At 42.1% G+C, this 20,421-nt stretch overlaps 1 protein-coding gene across 2 annotated transcripts; it reads right to left on the bottom strand.

Moving 5' to 3' along the window:
- On the bottom strand, window positions 1-18,446 carry LOC310699752 (epididymal secretory protein 4-like). 2 transcript variants are annotated; one of them, XM_083488269.1, is made up of 6 exons: window positions 18,237-18,446; window positions 17,279-17,412; window positions 6,209-6,279; window positions 3,523-3,612; window positions 2,080-2,181; window positions 1-261 (listed from the first exon to the last, which is right to left on the bottom strand). In XM_083488269.1, exons 1-6 carry the CDS (start codon window positions 18,333-18,335, stop codon window positions 236-238), a joined length of 522 nt encoding a protein of 173 aa, XP_083344395.1. In that variant the 5' UTR covers window positions 18,336-18,446; the 3' UTR covers window positions 1-235. The 2 variants fall into 2 exon arrangements, with proteins under 2 accessions (XP_083344395.1, XP_083344394.1); XM_083488268.1 differs by having other exon boundaries at window positions 17,276-17,412; window positions 18,237-18,445.
- Window positions 18,447-20,421: the final 1,975 nt, after the last annotated feature.

Here is a 20,421-nt window from a genome sequence, read left to right as displayed (position 1 = left end):
TGCAAAATCTAAGCAATGTATTTATTTTAAAAATAGTTTCAGGAGAGAGAGGAACCCAAAGACGTTGTTGTTCTACTTGCATCAATTTCTACAAGCTAGAAATGTGGTGAGTGGACAGAGGCATTGATCTGTAGTCATCATCATCTCCACCATCCAGAAAGAGCAATGATTATTAGGTGTTTCTGATTATTAACCAATGCTGCAAATATATCTGGAGAAATGCCATATCTGGCTATTAAGCAGCTTTTGGAGTGCATTGTTCTGTGGGAGAAAGGAAGAGAAGAGTGTCAGGGAAACTGGTAAGGAGGAAGAAAATGTGAGCAACTCATATGTATTTCTTTATTTGGAATCAGTGGCAGATGATGCCCATTGGGATTGGTGGCATGGGAGGCAGGGAGGCCAACAGCAGATGGAGCCAGAGCAAATGACAGCTGCAACCACAGCCAATGAGAGGCCCTCGCCTACTGAGCTCTACAGGGGCGACACTGAGATGAAGGAGGAAGTTCTCAAGGAGTTCCGCTCCTTGGCTTGTGGTCAGTAAGAAGGTGGGCATGTGAAGACTCCCTGGGGGCAGACTAAGGCTGGTGGGACCGTGTCCTATTTGCCTCAATGGGTCAGCCACTGTGAGGAACATGTGTATCTCACCATTCTAGTTCAAAACTGAGCCACTCAACACAGTTAACAAATGCAGAAATTTTGGGGGTGGGAAACAGAGCATATAAAAATTTATGCCAATGAAAGAAGAGCAGATAAAATAAACAACACAGAGGTGTAAAAACCAAAGAGCTGAAGCAGCCAAGTATATTGACAGCAGCAAGAAAAGGTTTTGATATGTGGTCAGGAAGGACGGGTCCTCACTAAGGTCTTTGGGGGAATATGAACCTTCAAATACGATAGCCACCTAGGCCAGCATCCCAACCAGGCCATTATCTAGAGCTGGGAACTAGGTAAAAAGGTAAAGGTAAAGGACCCCTGGGCAGTTAAATCCAGTCAAAGGTGACTGTGGGGTTGGGGTGCTCATCTTGCTTCAGACCGAGGGAGCCGGCATTTGTCCACAGACAGCTTTCCGGGTCATGTGGCCAGCATGACTTAATAATAGTAATATTAATAATAATTTATTATTTATACCCCGCTCATCTGGCTGGGTTTTCCCAGCCACTCTGGGCTGCTTCCAAAAGAATATTAAAATACAATAGTCAATTAAACATTAAAAGCTTCCCTAAACAGGGCTGCCTTCAGCTTCTGGTGCAACGGAACACAATGATGAAGGCAGAGATCATGGAAATGCCATTCACATTCCCACCGCAGCGGTTCTAATTTATCTAATTGAACTGGCATGCTTTCAAAATGCTAGATTGGCAGAAACCTAGACATAACAACAGGAGCTCACCCAGTTGCAGGGATTCCAACTGCCAGCCTTCTGATTGGCCAGCCCAAGAGGCTCAGTGGTTAGACCACAGTGCCACCCGCGTCCCTCAGCTGGTCTCTAGCCAGATCCTGCCCAGGAGCCAGAATTGCTGGAGTCCCACCACACACACCACCCCAGCTGAGGGATGTAGAACAAACTCCTTCCTATCCATCCCCACAGCTAGGCCCAAATTGTCTGCTGCCCTTAGCAAATCAACCCCCCACTCAATTCCTGATAGCTTCAGGTGTTTTAATTATGATTAAGCATGGAAATCAGACCTCAGTTAATTTCAGTGATTTAACTACAGTGGTACCTCGGTTGTCGAACATAATCTGTGCCAGAAGACCATTCGGCTTCTGAAGCGTTCGACAACCAAGGCGCAATGGGCAGTCAGCAAATTCAACTGAGACAATTGAGAAATGAGCTTCAGCAGCCGTTCGACTTCCGAGGTGCATTCAAATCGGAAACATTTATTTCCAGGTTTCCGGCAAAAACCAAAATGTTCAACTTCTGAAGCATTCAGCAAACGAGGTACCACTGTACTCAAACTGTAGTTGTGATCCAGATTTGTGAATCTCTCTGAGACTAAATATAGCTCCTCAGATTCTGTTTCACACAGAGACATTCATACACACCTACAATAAAAAAATATTGAGATCAGGTTGCCTTACCAACGTTCTCAAAGTATTTGATGTGTGCCTCAGGATAGTTTTGCTCCAAGGCTAATTTCTTGAATTTTTCTTTGATGTCATCTCCCACTTCCGATCCCCTAGCTTTAAACACAAGCAAAGGTTGAGTAAATTGTTGTTCCCAGAAAGGCTGAAATATCTGTTTTATGTCTATAGAGCACCCAAAGTCTCTTCTTCCTGACATCTTCTCTGGATTGTCCATTGGACAGTCAGGAATAGAACCCCCATGAAACCAGAGAAGAGGATCTAAGCAGGCTTGGCCAAACTTGGCCCTCTAGAGGTTTTGGGGCTACAATTCCCATCATCCATGACCACTGGTCCTGCTAGCTAGGGATGATGGGAGTTGTAGTCCCAAAACATCTGGAGGGCCAAGTTTGTCCATGCCTGATCTTAAAGGAACTGAAAGCCTACACAGGTGCTGACTGTCCCTATTTGCTAGTGGGAGGCTTTATGGTAGCTGCTCTTTCTGCTGGATCATTGTTAATATTGCAGCCCCCTGTTTCGTTTTATTTTGGGGACACCTGTTATCTTCATGTGAAGTGCTAAAGTGGCCATTCTTTTGGGTTCAACCCCCTTTTCCAAAAAAGATATTCTTTTATCCCGGGAAGAGCTGATTATTCCATTAGCCACTTTTTATTCTAGAAGATTATTGTAGTCAAGATTTTAAATAGGTTTTCCTCCTTCTTTTTAACTCTGTACAGTACAGATGACTGTTGACAGCAAAAAAAGAGGGGGGTTTATATTAGCCAGATAAGTATAGATAAAGATATTCAATAATTTTGTATTCTATTTTTGTATGTTAACTAGAGCCGTAATTGAATTGAACAGAACTTAGGGTATCCTTCCATAAACTTAGGGTATCCGTCCAGATGTTTTAGCCAAAACCTTCCACCAGCCACCAAACTGTACTAAGGAGGAAAAGGCAGGGCAGGGCCAACTCCTTCAGCACAGCAGAGTGAAGAGCAGCACTGGCTCTGCCTCCTTCCTTTGAACTTTTCCTGCTCTGGCTGGTCCACAGAAAAACTTGCAACTCAGAACTTGAAACTGAGCTTGCTTCTTTCCTCTCCTCCCAACCCATTCTCCTTTTGTGACTTTTAGGTCGTGTGTGTGTGTCTGTGTGTGTGTGTGTGTGTGTGTGTGTGTGAGAGAGAGAGAGAGAGAGAGAGAGAGAGAGAGAGAGAGAGATTTGTAATTTCTTTGTGGCTGAAGAGTGAGTTGAAAAACAGCAACACTAACTAACTAACTAACTAACTAACTAACTAACTAACTAACTATTAAGCATCCTTTTTGCTGAACCACAGATATGCCACAGGGTGGAGTGAGGGTTATTGGTTTGTTTGTTTTATATTGTGAACTGCTCTGAGATCTATGGGTGAATAGCTGTATTTAATAAATAAAAATAAAACCCATTGCCACAACACATACCAGACAGATACATAGATTCATGTTCTAATTTCTTCTTGTGCGAAATGACATACTTTTCATAATCAATATCCATGACACGGGTAATACCATCTATATAGGAAACAACACAAGATATCAACTGAAGGAAGTGAGTTCCTCATTTCTTGGCTGTTAGTGGAGGGGGGGCAGGCAAATGGGGATCAGCCACTCTTAGTCACCATAATTAATCATTCTTTCTCCCCCCTCTCATTAATATGTCTTCAGAATATTAAGGGAGGTGAATCTCCATGACTTAAGAAGTGTCCTGCCCAGGTCCACTGCCACAGATTGCCCTCCCTAAAGCAGGCAGTGGGAACCACCATTCCTTCACCCCCACACATTTCATCTTGCTCCCTGTCTTACTTTCCCCCTCTTTTAGCCATGGTGTTAGGCATGGCAGACTCCCCTTAGCTCTTGAGTCAGAGAAAAGGGCGTCCTTCTTAAAAGGAAGGTGTTTGTGTGGCCAAGGCTGCAAGTACTATGCTGAAAATCTAAAGTTAAATGTAAATGTTGACTAGTTACCATAGGAAATATATGATTATGTGGACACTCTCTCAACCCCTGCCCCAGAAGGCCTTGCTTTGAGGAAGGACACCCACCCTGCCTCTTTCTCAATACAGTCATACCTCTAGTTGCGTTCGCTTCATGTTGCATTCGCTTCATGTTGCAGATGCATTCTGCATGCTTCGCACATGCGCACAATGGCCGTGTGCACTCCAGGCTTGCGCAGAAGCAGCGCTCTAGTTGCGGACTTTTCAGGGTGCACCCCGGAACATATTGTGTCCACAACTAGAGTTACCACTGCGAGTGGCAGGGAGGAGGGGGGACCTGAGACCCTGTTTGGAGACTAGAAGAGCAAGCAGAGAACTCACCACCCCTTCTGCTCCTCCTTAACTTTGTTGAGAGCCGCCCACAGTGGCTGGGGTAACTTGGTCAGATGGACGGGATATAAGTAATAAAATTGTTGTTCTTGTTGTTGTTTGCCTGGCTCTGTTAAACTAGAACTTTTCCTGTGGCATCCCAAGTGCTTTGGAGAACCTCACTAGAAAAGCAAAAACTAGCTGTGTTGGCCCATTTCAAAAATAATAAAACCCTCTAGGTGAGCATTACATTTGTGTCAGGAAAGACTGGCCAACTTTTAAGTTCTCCAGCACTCTTCATCGAGGACAATATTACCAAAATAATGATTAATTCACCCACCCACCCCAAAAAACCAATCAGACTGGGATGATATGTATGAGGGCAGCTTAAAGGATCAGTTGCAAGATAAAGATTGTAGGGTGACAGAGTCCCTTCCCAGTACTATACAGATCAGTTGTCTGGCTGCCGGGGATTCTGTGATAAAGAAGCAAAGACTGCTCCCCAGGTCTGAGAACATAGATCCCACCTGTAACCCGGAACTCCCTTGTGCAGCCTTGAGTGAAACACTCAAGTTCCTCCTGGTTAAGCAGAGGGGAGATCAAAAGAGAAAGCAGGAGTCTTCCATTTTGAAAAGCCCAAGATTAATTTTGGATGGCAACAAGGCAAATCATATCCTCCTAAGTTGGGAAGTGGAGGCATTGGTTTAATCATCTGCCATGAACCATAACTCAGGGGGTAAATCACTTCCTTTGCATGTGGAATGTCCCTGGTTCAATTCCTGATGTTGTGCAACTTGAAAGGATCCTGTCACTGGGATGGAAATAGACTTCTGACACTGGGATGGAAAGAGCCACCGTCAGTCTGAGTGGGTCAAACTCAGGCAAACGGACAAAAGAACAGAAATCACGTGGCAGCGATGCGACGGGAGCAGGAGACCCTGCTAAGGTGGTACCTCAGGTTAAGAACAGTTTCAGGTTAAGAACAGACCTCCCGAATGAATTAAGATCTTAACCCGAGGTACCACTGTACTGTGATGTCTCTTTTACCAACCATCATATACTGCTCTTTTGCTGTCAGATCACAAAACGCAGATGGAGATTTAAAAATATTTATATGTTTTGCTTGAACTGAGGGAAAATCAGCTTGCAAAGAAGGGTTTGCATGAGGTAAAGATGGGCAAAGGACTTCCACATAACCAGACTGTTACCTACCTTTAACTCCTCATTTGCCCTTCCTATCTCTTTGTTATTTAGACTGATAGTCTTATGCTGCATCCTCTTTACAACCTCCTCCTCCTCCTCTCACTTCTCTCTTGAATCTCAAGATGAGAGGTCAGCTTGGAACGATCTTGTGAAAGAACTCTGGAGCAAGCATGGCTGCCTTTGTTTTCTCTAGGCTACCGAGGTTTAGCAAGACCCAGGCTTTCTTTTCAAAAAAAGTTTAGGGGTCCTCTCATATTCCCACTCATATTGAAATACTGCTCCTCAGTGAGGCCAAACTTAGTTTGACAAAATGTTTAAGGGTATGTGTACCCCTGTGTCCCCCCAGAAAAAAGTACTGGCTAGACCTAGATACCTTTTTCTAGGCAAGTTATGTATTTCCTAAAATAAACAACCTTATTGGTGGGTGAGTGATTGCACTGCTCTCCCCCTCATAACTCGATTTTGCACTCAAAAGAAATGGGAAAAGTAAATGGGAAAAAGAACAGATGTTTGAAAATTTGCCCAAATCACAGCATCTGGATCTTCCGATCACAAAACATACTTTTTCATCAGGTAATAGGGTGGCTCATGGTAGTCATATTTACCAGGAAATTCGAATACACCAGGTTTGTCAGTGTGCTTTAACACAAGAGCTGATTGTTTGCAGACACCATCCCTGGAAAAGAGAGCTAAGTGAAAGCACTTCAAAACCAGATACCCAGCCTGCTTCTGCCTTGCTTCCCCACGTGTATTTTTTAGGGTGTCAAAGCCACTGATGGAAGAATACATTACCAGTAAGATGCCTTAGAGTTTACCAGAGGGAAGGATAGCCAGAGTGTCAAGAGGAATGGCACCCTGTTGCTATCAATGCCCTCAAAATGAACAGGCCTTTTTGGAGGCCTCTACATTATCAAATGGTTTCCACAGGATTACTCAATGTCTCCATTGGCATTCCAGCTATGTTTTATTTATATCACTATGCCCAACCTAAGTGGCTCGTTATGATATATTAAGATAAAACAAGACACACACAAAAAAGAGAGGTAATATGGGATGGGAAACATGTGGTCTTCCCTAAGCAGCAGCTCTGTACAAAATCTGGACATTGGTCCATCCAGCTCAATATTGTCTACACTGACTGGCAGTGCCAGAAAATTTATGCCCTTTCCAAAGCATCTCAAAACAATTTCAGGGGAAATCAGGGCTGTGGCTCAGTGGCAGAGCACCTGCTTTGCATGCATAAGGACCCCGGTTCAATCCCCAGCCTATGCATGATGGGAGGAGAGGGGACTTCCGGGTTAGCGCCATCGGTAATGGCGGATTCCCTCTGATCTTCTGAGGGATCAGCTCCGCGGGATCGGGGTCTTACCGCTGCGGTGAAACGGGGACCCTCCAAAAATCACAGGTGGGTGAAGCCTGTGAACGTGGGACTTGGCGGGCACCCTTTGCGCTCCCCCCAATTTGTGAAGGAACCCTTTTACGGGCTCCAGAGCAAAATGGGGTGAGTGGCACGGTGCTGAGAGTTGATTGCTTCTTCTGCGGGGTGAAGCCGCACAGCCGTTATCGGAGAGTGCTGACTTTTTCCTGGGACAATTTGGTCTTAAAGGCAACAACCCGTGAGTAGGATAAAATTGGATTTAAAGGGAGAAAATAATTAATTTGGCACCGAAGCGGGGAGGCATAAACAGGAAGTCCGCCTTCCGTTTCTTGTAAACAGATCAAAGCAAAGAGACTGTAAGCGGAAACTTTGAAAGACTTTCAAAAAAGACTCAAATCCTAACATCAGATAAATGATCTCCCCTCCGGATTGCAGGAGAGAAGGGGGGAAAGGTTTGAACTGTATCTTTCTGCAAAAAAAAAGAGAGGAAAGGAAGCTAAAATCCACCGCTTAGATCCTGGGAACGGACTGCCCAGGGACAATAGGAATGCTGTTTTGTGAAAAGCACCACTGGTAAATAGAGTACTGTTGACAGCTAACTCTGCAAGAGAGATACAGTGTTTCTGGACTTCTCCTGGAGATTAAGCAATTGAAACTGTTGTCTTTTTGTGAACTGGTGGATTTAAAAAGGTTATTTTTTCTTTAAAGCTACAAGTTCTGACTGTTACTGTGTCCCCCTAGAGGAGGATTGACATTGTTACAATAACAACTGGGCCAGGGGAATTTTCCATTTCAAAACAAATCTTAGCCTTGGGAGTGACCTTGGATTCTAACTGGAGTGTTATGGCAGATGGAAGAGGAAAGATAGAGTTGCTTCAGGAAAAAACTACGAGGTCTGGCAGATCCTTTTTAATAACTTGGGACAGAAGGTGAATACCAATACAGAGACTATTGAGAAATTGTTACAGGAATCTACTTTGACCCGAAAGACAGCTGAGGAAGCAAAGGATATAGCAACTGCTACTGAAGAGAAGATACCACCGATATACAGGCAACTTGAGGATCATAGGTTGATGTTGTCTGTGACTGAATTGAAGGAAAAACAAACGAATTTGAGAATCAGGGCTGTACCAGAACTTGAGAAAGATAATTTGATTGACTTTCTTACGCAGGAATTTGCAGATTTCTGGCAACTGGATTTGGGAAAGGAAGAATTTAAGATAGTGAGTGCATTCAGGCTTGGAAGAGGAGGAAAGAAGAACAAGGTGAGAGACTGTTTGATTACCCTTCAAACAAAAGAGGAGAGAGACAAAATCTTGAATCTGCATTTCCAAAAGACTTTGGAAATACACCAGTCAAGTGTGGAGATATTTAAGGACATTCCAAAACATCTTTTGGATTTAAGGTTTAATTACGGATATTTGGTTGCCCTGTTGAGAAGTAATAGAATCATCTTCATGTGGAAATTTCCCCAAGGCCTGTCTTTTAAATACAAAGGAAGAAAGATAAAAATAAGATCAGTTGACGATAAAGATAGATTTCTGAAAGATCACGGAGAAGACTTACAGAAAGAAGTGGAATCTGAAGAAGAGCCAAAAGCACTGGAAAGAGGAATATTAGACATAGCAAATTTATCGTTGGATTGCATGGTTCAGAGAAAGTGACACCACCGACAGAACAAGAACAAACGCTTGGTGCAGTTGGAGGTAAAGCAAAGTAATTACATCATGGCTCTGCAACTATTAAGTTGGAATTGTAATGGCCTCAACTCTCCTCGGAAAAGGAAAAGTGTTTTTCATTTATTAAAAAAGGAACAATTGGATTTGATTTGTTTATAGGAAACACACGTGATAAGGCTACACAGAAAAGTATTGATTAATAAGAGATTGGGACAGGAGTTTATTTCATCTGATAAAGTTAAAAAAAGAGGAGTAGTGATTTATGCAAAGGAGAGATTATCACCGAAATTTATATTTAAAGATGATCAAGGAAGATTTGTGGCAATTGAAATTCAAATACAAGGAGAGAAGTTTTTGATAGTAGGAGTTTATGCACCGAATGCGGGGAAATCTGAATTCTTTAAAAAGTTGCACGAGACCTTATTGGACTATTTGGATTACAATTTGATCTTGATGGGGGATATGAATGGAGTGGTATCTACAAACATGGATAAGGCACAAAGACAGGTAGTCACCAAGGATGGTAAGACTACCGAAAACATTTTTTGAGATGACAGATAACTTGGACTTAGTTGACATTTGGAGAACAAAGAATCCCCTGGGAAGAGAGGGAACCTTCTTTTCTGAAGCCAAGATGACATGGACTAGAATTGACCAAATATGGGTAACTAGAGGAATGGCACCAAAGATAAAAAAAGCGGAAATTTGTCCAAAAACCTGCTCTGACCACAATGCTGTAAGGATGGAGATGAAACTAATAGCAACTGGCTCCTTCAGATGGAGGATGAATGACTTCTTATTTAGAGATGAAGACGTGATCAAGAAGGCCCCAAAAACCTTGAGAGACTATTTTGAGATAAATATGAACACTAATGTCGAAAAAAGAGTAATCTGGGAAGCAAGCAAAGCGGTCATGAGAGGGTTCCTGATACAACAGAATGCAGTAAAGAAGAGAAGTCAAAATGAGAAGAAAGACAAAATTTTGGAGAAAATAAAAGAAAGTGAGAAGAAATTGAGAGCAAAACCAAAATCGCAGGAGATTTTGAGAGAAATAATGTTATATCAAGTACAATATATGAAAATGATGAATCAGGAAATAGAATGGAAAATTAAACAAATGAGACAAAAAACATTTGAATCAGCTAATAAATGTGGGAAATTGTTGGCAAATGAAGAAAAGACAAAAACTAAATACTATTATAAATTTAGAAGTGGAAGGAAAGAACATACAGAACCCAGCCGAGATCAGAAACTGTTTCCAGAGGTACTTTAAACAATTATATACACAAGGACCACAGAAAGAAATTGATATAGATCGATTTTTGAAGACAAATGGATTACTAAAAATCTCTCAAGAAAGTAAATTAATGTTGAACTATAAAATATCTGAACAGGAAGTAGAAGGTGCCATTCAAAACATGCAATTAGGCAAATCTCCAGGACCAGATGGGCTGACTTCTAGATACTATAGATCTTTAAAGGAGTGGTTAGTACAACCTTTAAAGGGAGTCTGTAATGAAATATTGGAAGGGAAAGAGCAGTCGTGGAAAGAAGCGTATATTACACTTATACCGAAAACAGAGACTGAAAAGACTCAGCTTAAGAACTACCGCCCCATATCATTACTTAATGTGGATTACAAAATTTTTGCAGATATTTTAGCCAAGAGATTGAAAAAAAGTGTTGATGGAAGAGATTCATAAAGACCAAGCAGGCTTTCTCCCGGGTAGACACTTGTCTGATAATTTGAGGAATATAACTAATATTTTGGAAAAACTAGAAGTGAATATTAACACTAAGGCAGTTTTGATATTTGTGGACGTGGAGAAAGCTTTTGATAATATCTCTTGGAGTTTTATGAAGAAGAACTTACAGGGGATGGGGGTGGGTGAAGGATTTGAAAATGGTATAGGTGCAATTTATTCTGAACAAAAAGCTAAGTTAATTGTTAATAATGAGGTGACGGAGGAAATTAAGATAGAAAAAGGGACACGACAAGGCTGCCCAATTTCCCTATTGCTTTTTATATCAGTCCTGGAGGTTTTGTTGAATATGATTAGAAGGGACCAGTTGGTTAAAGGTATACAAGTTGGAGCTAGACAGTATAAATTGAGAGCTTTTGCAGACGATCTAGTATTGACATTACAGGAGCCAGAATCTAGTACTAAAAGAGTTTTGGAACTGATCCAAGAATTTGGTCAAGTTGCAGGATTTAAACTGAATAAGTTAAAAACAAAGGTTTTAGAGAAAAATTTAACGGCGATTGAAAGAGACAGGTTTCAGAATGAGACAGGTCTAACAGTGGTTAAGAAAGTGAAATATCTTGGGATTAATATGACAGCTAAAAATGGGAACTTATTTAAAGACAATTATGAAAAATGTTGGACGGAGGTGAAAAAAGACTTAGAAATTTGGTCAAATTTGAAGCTCTCACTGCTAGGCCGTATTGCTGTGATAAAAATGAATGTATTGCCTAGAATGTTATTTTTGTTTCAAACATTGCAAATTTTGGACAAAATGGACTGTTTCAAGAAGTGGCAGAGAGATATCTCTAGATTTGTCTGGCAGGGCAAGAAGCCTAGAATAAAATTTAAAATATTAACGGATGCAAAGGAAAGAGGCGGATTTGCCCTGCCAGACCTTAAACTTTATTATGAATCAGCAGCTTTTTGCTGGTTGAAAGAATGGCTGCTTCTTGAAAACACAGACATCTTGGACTTAGAAGGTTTTAACAATGTATTTGGATGGCATGCATATTTATGGTATGACAAGGTCAAAGCACATAAAGCATTTAGAAATCATATTGTCAGGAAAGCATTGTTTAATGTTTGGATAAGATATAAGGACTTATTTGAAAATAAAACCCCAAGGTAGCTGTCACCGATGGAAGCGAAAGCTCAGAAAAAGCTCAGTATGGAGGCCAAATGGCCGAAATACTGGGAAATTTTGGAACAAGAGGGAGACAAATTGAAATTGCAGAGTTTTGAAAAATTTAAAAAATAAAGTGCGAAACTGGCTTCATTATTATCAAATAATGGAGGCATACAATTTGGACAAAAAAAAATGGATTCCAGGTGGAAAAATCTAAATCAGAAATAGAACTGTTGGATCCCAAAACTAAGATTTTTTCAAGGATGTATAATTTGCTGTTGAAATGGAATACTCAGGATGAAACTGTGAAATCTGCTATGATTAAATGGGCACAAGATGTTGGACATAACATTATGATGGCTGACTGGGAACAGTTATGGACCACAGGTATGAAGTTTACGGCATGTAATGCCTTAAGAGAGAATATTATGAAAATGATATACAGGTGGTACATGACACCAGTCAAGCTTGCAAAAATCTATCATTTGCCCGACAATAAATGTTGGAAATGTAAAGAAACTGAAGGCACATTCTTTCACCTTTGGTGGACGTGCCCAAGGATTAAGGCTTTCTGGGAGATGATCTATAATGAAATGAAAAAGATATTTAAATATACCTTTCTGAAGAAACCAGAGGCCTTTCTCCTGGGCATGGTCGGCCAATTGGTGCCAAAGAAGGATAGAACTTTCTTTATGTATGCCACAACAGCAGCAAGAATATTCATCGCGAAGTATTGGAAGACACAAGATCTACCCACCCGGGAAGAATGGCAGATGAAGGTGATGGACTACATGGAACTGGCGGAAATGACTGGCAGAATCCGAGACCAGGGAGAAGAGTCGGTGGAAGAAGATTGGAAGAGATTTAAAGACTATTTACAGAAATATTGCAAAATTAATGAATGTTAGAGTGATGTCAGAATGAAGTTAAGTGGTTTTAGCAGCACTGTTACAAAGGAGTATGTAAAAATGGTTTGTTAACAGGTGAGAATCCAAAGTTACAATATATTAAGTTAAAGGATTAGGATAAAAACAAAGAGGGAAAGGATTTGCTGAATTAACTAACTGAACTGGAATACAAAAAAGGGAGGTGTGAGGAGGTCAGGGAAACAAGTAAATGAAAGACAAGACATGGAAATATTGATTTGTTTTTAAATGTTTTTATTTTTCTGTATTTTGTATTTTGTATTTTTTTTCTTACTTTTGTAACCTTTGAACCTATGAAGTTCACGGCATGCAATGCCTTAAGAGAGAATATTATGAGGATCTCTCCCTCATTACAGTCGATCAGGTATATGAAGACGAGCAGCAAAGTCAGTCCTCAGGGAATGTGCAGGCGACCTTGGAACGGACAGCTCACGGAAGAACCCCGACCAAACCCAAGAGGAGGCGTGTAGTGGTGATAGGGGATTCCCTACTGAGGGGAACAGAAGCAGTGATCTGTGGGCCTGACAAAATGTCTCGGGAAGTGTGCTGTCTCCCTGGGGCTAAGATCCAAGATGTAACTGAACGACTGCAAGGAATCATAAAACCCACTGACAAATACCCCTTCCTCTTGGTTCATGTGGGAACCAATGACACTGCAAGCAATAGCCTCCAGAAGATCAAAAGAGACTACGAGGCTCTCGGCAGGAAATTGAAGCAACTAAATGCACAAATTGTCATCTCGTCTGTCCTCCCAGTTGAACGACGTGGCCCAGGGAGAGAGGGGAAAATAGTGGAAGTGAACAGCTGGCTTCGCAAATGGTGTAAACAGGAACGGTTTGGATTCTTAGATCACGGACTGCAGTTTCTTGAAGATGGACTTCTGGCAAGTGATGGGCTGCACCTCACAACGGTTGGGAGAAATGTTTTTGCCAAAAACCTCAGAAACCTCATCAGGAGGGCTTTAAACTGACTAATGTGGGGGAGGGAGACAGTGCTCCTGAAGGTAGGAGTCTATCAATTAATGAAGATGATCATCCAAATGTCATAGACCAAATGGAGCAAACAGCACGCGGACCTAGTGGTGGGAGGAAAAAATCCTTAAATAAGAGACACGGGGGAATGATTAATGGACTTCAATGTCTGTACACTAATGCACAAAGCATGGGAAATAAACAAGATGAGCTTGAGCTCTTGGTACAGCAAACTAAATATGACATAATAGGCATCACTGAAACCTGGTGGGATAAGTCCCACGATTGGAATGTAATAATGGGGGGATACAATCTATTTCAGAGAAACAGACCAGACAAGAAAGGAGGAGGAGTGGCGTTATATGTCAGGGATGTGTATACCTGTGAAGAGATCCAAGATTTAGAACCTCAAAGCCAAAGTGAGAGCATTTGGGTCAAAATTAAGGGAGAGAAGAATAACAGAGACCTCATTGTGGGAGTTTACTATAGATCCCCAAGCCAAACGGATGACATAGATGATGCCTTCCTGGAACAGATGGCCAAGCATGCAAAAGGAAGGGAGGTAGTAGTAATGGGGGACTTCAATTACCCGGATATTTGTTGGACGTCAAACTCAGCCAAGAGCATAAGGTCAAACAGATTCCTCACTGGCCTTGCAGACAACTTCATTGTCCAGAAAGTGGGAGAAGCAACAAGAGGAAAAGCCATTTTAGATCTGGTCCTAACCAATGTTGATGACCTGGTTAGTGGGGTAGATGTGGATGGATCATTAGGCGCGAGTGATCATGCTCTTCTGAAGTTTACTATACAGCGGAAAGGAGCAGCCAAGCATACTAGGACTCAATTTCTCGACTTTAAGAAAGCCGACTTCATAAAACTTAGGGAAGTGCTGGGTGAGATCCCATGGACAGCAATACTAAAAGGAAAGGGAGTTCATGATGGCTGGGAGTTTGTTAAGAGGGAGATAGTAAAAGCACAACGTCAGGCAATACCAATGAGACGGAAACATGGAAGGTGCCTAAAGAAGCCAGGGTGGCTATCTAAAGAACTTTTAACTGAGTTAAGATTAAAAAAGGATGTGTACAAAAAATGGAAAAGGGGGGAAACCACCAAAAAGGAATTCAAACAAATAGCCAGCACGTGTAGACACAAAGTCAGAAAAGCTAAAGCACAGAATGAACTCAGGCTTGCTAGAGAGGTTAAAAGCAACAAAAAAGGCTTTTATGGGTATGTTCGTAGCAAAAGGAAGAACAAAGAAACAGTGGGGTCACTCAGAGGAGAAGATGGTGAAATGCAAACAGGGGACACAGAAAGGGCTGAACTCCTCAATGCCTTCTTTGCCTCAGTCTTCTCCGATAAAGAAAACAATGCCCGACCTGAAGAATTTGGAGCAAATGATTCAGCAAAGGAAACACAGCCCAGAATAACTAAGGAGATAGTACAAGAATATTTGGCTAGTTTAGATGTATTCAAGTCTCCAGGGCCAGATGAACTGCATCCAAGAGTATTAATAGAACTGGCAGATGTGATCTCAGAACCACTGGCAGTCATCTTTGAGAATTCCTGGAGAACAGGCGAAGTCCCGGCAGACTGGAGGAGGGCAAATGTTGTCCCTATTTTCAAAAAGGGGAAAAGAGAGGACCCAAATAATTATCGCCCAGTCAGTCTGACATCAATAGCAGGGAAGATTCTGGAGCAGATCATTAAGCAAACAGTCTGTGAGCACCTAGAAAGGAATGCTGTGATCACCAATAGTCAGCATGGATTTCTGAAAAATAAGTCATGTCAGACTAACCTGATCTCGTTTTTTGACAGAATTACAAGCCTGGTAGACGAAGGGAATGCAGTGGATGTAGCCTACCTTGATTTCAGCAAGGCATTTGACAAGGTGCCCCATGATATTCTTGTAAAGAAGCTGGTAAAATGCGGTCTTGACTATGCTACCACTCAGTGGATTTGTAACTGGCTGACTGACCGAACCCAAAGGGTGCTCATCAATGGTTCCTCTTCATCCTGGAGAAGAGTGACTAGTGGGGTGCCACAGGGTTCTGTCTTGGGCCCGGTCTTATTCAACATCTTTATCAATGACTTGGATGATGGACTCAAGGGCATCCTGATCAAATTTGCAGATGACACCAAACTGGGAGGGGTGGCTTACACCCCAGAGGACAGGATCACACTTCAAAACGACCTTGACAGATTAGAGAACTGGGCACAAAACAAACAAGATGAATTTTAAGAGGGAGAAATGTAAAGTATTGCACTTGGGCAAAAAAAATGAGAGGCACAAATACAAGATGGGTGACACCTGGCTTGAGAGCAGTACATGTGAAAAGGATCTAGGAGTCTTGGTTGACCACAAACTTGACATGAGCCAACAGTGTGACGCGGCAGCTAAAAAAGCCAATCCAATTCTAGGCTGCATCAATAGGAGTATAGCATCTAGATCAAGGGAAGTAATAGTGCCACTGTATTCTGCTCTGGTCAGACCACACCTGGAGTACTGTGTCCAGTTCTGGGCACCACAATTCAAGAAGGACACTGACAAACTGGAACATGTCCAGAGGAGGGCAACCAAAATGGTCAAAGGCCTGGAAACAATGCCTTATGAGGAACGGCTAAGGGAGCTGGGCATGTTTAGCCTGGAGAAGAGGAGGTTAAGGGGTGATATGATAGCCATGTTCAAATATATAAAAGGATGTCACATAGAGGAGGGAGAAAGGTTGTTTTCTGCTGCTCCAGAGAAGCGGACACGGAGCAATGGATCCAAAGTACAAGAAAGAAGATTCCACCTAAACATTAGGAAGAACTTCCTGACAGTAAGAGCTGTTCGACAGTGGAATTTGCTGCCAAGGAGTGTGGTGGAGTCTCCTGCTTTGGAGGTCTTTAAGCAGAGGCTTGACAACCATATGTCAGGAGTGCTCTGATGGTGTTTCCTGCTTGGCAGGGGGTTGGACTCGATGGCCCTTGTGGTCTCTTCCAACTCTATGATTCTATGATTATGAAAATGATATACAGGTGGTACATGACCCCAGTCAAGCTTGCAAAAATTTATCACTTGCCTGACAATAAATGTTGGAAATGTAAAGAAACTGAAGGTACATTCTTTCACCTTTGGTGGATGTGCCCAAGGATTAAGGCTTTCTGGGAGATGATTTATAACAAAATGAAAAAGGTATTTAAATATACCTTCCTGAAGAAACCAGAGGCCTTTCTCCTGGGCATAGTCAGCCAATTGGTGTTAAAGAAGGCTAGAACTTTTTTTATGTACGCCACAACAGCAGCAATAATACTTATTGCAAAGTATTGGAAGACTCAAGATTTACCCACTCTGGAAGAATGCCAGATGAAGGTGATGGACTATATGGAATTGGCGGAAATGACTGGCACAATCTGAGACCAGGGAGAAGAGTCGGTGGAAGAAGATTGGAAAAAGTTTAAAGACTATTTATAGAAATATTGTAAAATCAATGAATGTTAGAATGATGTTGGATAGAAATTAAGTGGTTTTTAGCTGTAATATTATAAGGAAATATGAAAAATGGATTATTAATAGGTAAAAATATAATGTTACAATATTTTAAGATTAAAGATTAGGATAAATAAAGAGGGGAAGGATTTGCTGAACTAACAAACTGAATTGGAACACAAAAAGGGGAGGTGTGAGGAGGTCCGGGAAATAAGATAATGAAAAATAAGTAATGGAAAGATGGAGTTGTTTTTAACTGTTTTTTTTTGTATTTTTCTTTTTTCTTTTTTCATTTTGTAATATTTTGAAAATTTTAATAAATATCTTTTTTTAAAAAATGCATGATGGGAGGAGAGGTATCAGTTGTAAGGTACTAACGACATATAATTAGCGGTGAGTGTCATATCGCCATCTGAAACCTCCACCGTGTGGTCCATTGGTGATATTTTCTGCTCATACTCAGTCAACTCAGGCAACTTGGAAGCTATCCCGATGGGGTGCCACTTCCCGACAGTCTAAAACAGAACAATTTTGATTGACATTTTAGGGGGCAGCGAAAGGTGATAGGTTTAAATATATAAAATCGCAACGTCCGGTCAGTTGACTGCGAAAGTAATGTTGGTTGTAGCACTGCGTTCAATTTTCAGTGCTGCACTTTCTGTTGTGCATTTTTTGTCATCCCCCCCCCAAATGCTCAACAACACTGGCCAACCCCCCCCAACCCCCCCCACACTCCTCCTCCCTCCAATGACAATGCATAGATTAGTGCCAGTTATTTTATCCTGGGAGTACATTGCAGTCTCTGGGGAGTTGGACGTGCCTGATATAAAGCAACCCACCTCATCTCTGTAATTTTCCTACCAGAGCTAGAAGCACAAATCAAAATCAGGCAGCCATTAATCTGCTGATAGCCAAGTTTGTGGGCCTGGGCGAGAGGAGAAGGGGGACCCAAAAGCAACAGGGCCTTTACTGTGAGCATTCAAGATCAACAACCCTAATCTGCCGTTTGCCATCTGATTGGATTTACTCTAGCTCATTGATTTTAGAATGTATTTTCATTCCCTGCCTAATATTATATTAATGTTTTATATTCTTGTTGTTAGCCGCTCTGAGCCCAGTCCTTGGCCAGAGTGGCCAGGGTATAAATATTATAATTTTTTTATTGTTGTTGTTATTACTATTATTATTATTATTATTATTATTATTATTATTATTATTTACTCAAGAGCAAAGCTGCTCAGGTGTCCTATCCAGAGTCCTAAGAGAAGCAAGATCAGAGGGGAAAGGGGAAACATCACTCATTTCCACAGGTTGCAAGTCCCATCTGTAAACGTCTTACCTTTTGGGGGTCAAAGTTTGGGTACACAGGGATGTCAGCACTGACAGGAAATATGCAGGCAGGGGTCAGTCCAAACACCACCAGCAGCACAGCAATCATCCTGGAGCTGGTTCTCTCCTGCTCTTACCGTGAACACCGTGTGCAGGGGGAGAGAATGATGGTCCAGGGTTGCAGCAGCCCAGTTTAAATATCTGCCTCCAAAGGTCTTCAAAGCACATCCCACTCAGCAACTTATGCAAAAGAGAAGAACAGAGTGGGAGCAACAGGGTTATTTTTGAAGGGAATTAGTTTTATTTGTGGTGTAGAACAAGGTGGAGTCTCCTTTGTGCTTCAGAAGAAGGGAACAAACATGCTTGTTCTCTTGGGTTGTTGAGGGGGATGTTCTTGAGGGGGGTGTTCAAGGCTGGCACATTCCCTTCCTGGGCAAGTACAGAGGTCACAGGTGCTCCATGGCATCTCCTCCCCCCGCCCCACCCCATCTCCACAAGCTGGCCCAGCCCTTAATGACTTGTGGTCTTTTCAGCAAAAGGAGTAGAAGACCTATCACAGAATGAAATACTTAAGCTTATCCAGGATATTAGATCACTGGACCACACATCCCAGGGGCTGGGGGTGGGAACTGCCACCTCAAGGACCTGATCAGGCCCACCAAACTTTCCCTGGTGGCAGCACTGCCACAGGAGGGGAATGTGCAGAAGACCAGCAGGTGCGGAACAATTATCCTAACCATGGGTTGAAACTAGTATACCCAGCCCAGTGCCAAAATGGAAATATAGATCATCCCTTGCCACCCACCCTGCTCCCCAAATAGATCTGATGAGCGATGGGGAGATGGTCATCTAGTATTGTGGGAGAAATCCACCCTCAGCAGTTCATTCTGTGAAAAGCCTTCTACCTCTTTTGTGGGGCAAGGGACGGTGGCAGATGTAAGTCTTTAAGCTCTGGGCAAACTTGGGTGAGGGGAGGAAGGCAATGCCTCAGAGATCATGTTATCTTTGCACCCACCTGGGAATGGAATGTGCCAGCCTTCAAAAACATCCCCCTCAACATCCCAAGAGAACAAGCATGTTTGTTCCCTTCTTCTGAAGCACAAAGGAGTCTCCACAGGCTTCGATCAAATGGCAAATGGCCACTTGGGCAAGACGAATCTCCTGCCACATCTTTGTACATGAGAGGTGGGAAGGAAGGAAATCAAAAGTAGTGATGTTATTCCTCTATAGGCTGCCATTGAAGGTCACTCCTCTTAGTTGCTGCAATGTACCTTGTTCCACCCACCCCACAAATAAACCAATTCCCTTTTTTAAAAAATAGGCCTGTTAAGTAGCATCTGTGTGGAGACAGCATTGATATAGTTGGCATAACAGAAATCCGGTGGAACACAGAGAACCTGTGTGACACAGATTCAGGTAGGTAGCCGTGTTGGTCTGATGCAGTAGAAATAGATATATGATAGATAGATAGATAGATAGATAGATAGATAGATAGATAGATGATAGATAGATAGATATTTAGATAGATAGATTATAGATGATAGATAGATATAGTCCAGTAGCACCTTAGAGACCAACTAAATTTGTTCTTGGAATGAGCTTATGTGTGCATGCATGCTTCTTCAGATACACTGAAAAAGAAGTCACCAGACCTTTATATATAGTGAGAGGGTGGGGAAGGGTATTACTCAGAAGGGTTGTGGGAATGGGTGAAAGGAAAGAATCCAAAACAGAAGGCATTGTAGCAATGGATGAGTTCAACTACCCTCATTATTTTCTTTCATGATAGTTTTGCAAACAAGTAATGGTGGCGGGGGCGGGGGCTTTACACTTCACAAACATTGTCTATCCCAAAATGAAGCACATTGATATTTCATTATTTATAATATTGATAAGTTGCCCCATAACAGGATGTTTTCCAGGCAGCTTTCCAACCACAGAATAAAGCAAATTAAAATTCATTGATGGCAAAATAAAAGTGAACAATACAAAAATAATACAGCCTAAAAGAGGTAGACTCCACTGTGGGAGCAGGGCCGAGGCGGGAGAGTGCTAGAGTCCTGTCTAGTCAAGTTGCGTGGGATCAATTCCAATCTGTTACCTCCGAGGATGTGGACAGGCTGCTTGGACGAGTGAAACCAACCACCTGTCTCCTTGATCCTTGCCCATCCTGGCTTATAAAAGCTAGCCGGGAA

This window comes from Podarcis liolepis (genome assembly GCF_965112155.1).
Source record: "Podarcis liolepis genome assembly, chromosome: 2".
NCBI classification, from domain to species: Eukaryota; Metazoa; Chordata; class Lepidosauria; order Squamata; family Lacertidae; genus Podarcis; species Podarcis liolepis.
The sequence above is the reverse complement of the archived record's forward strand: the minus strand, read 5'-3'. Positions and strand labels throughout refer to the sequence as shown.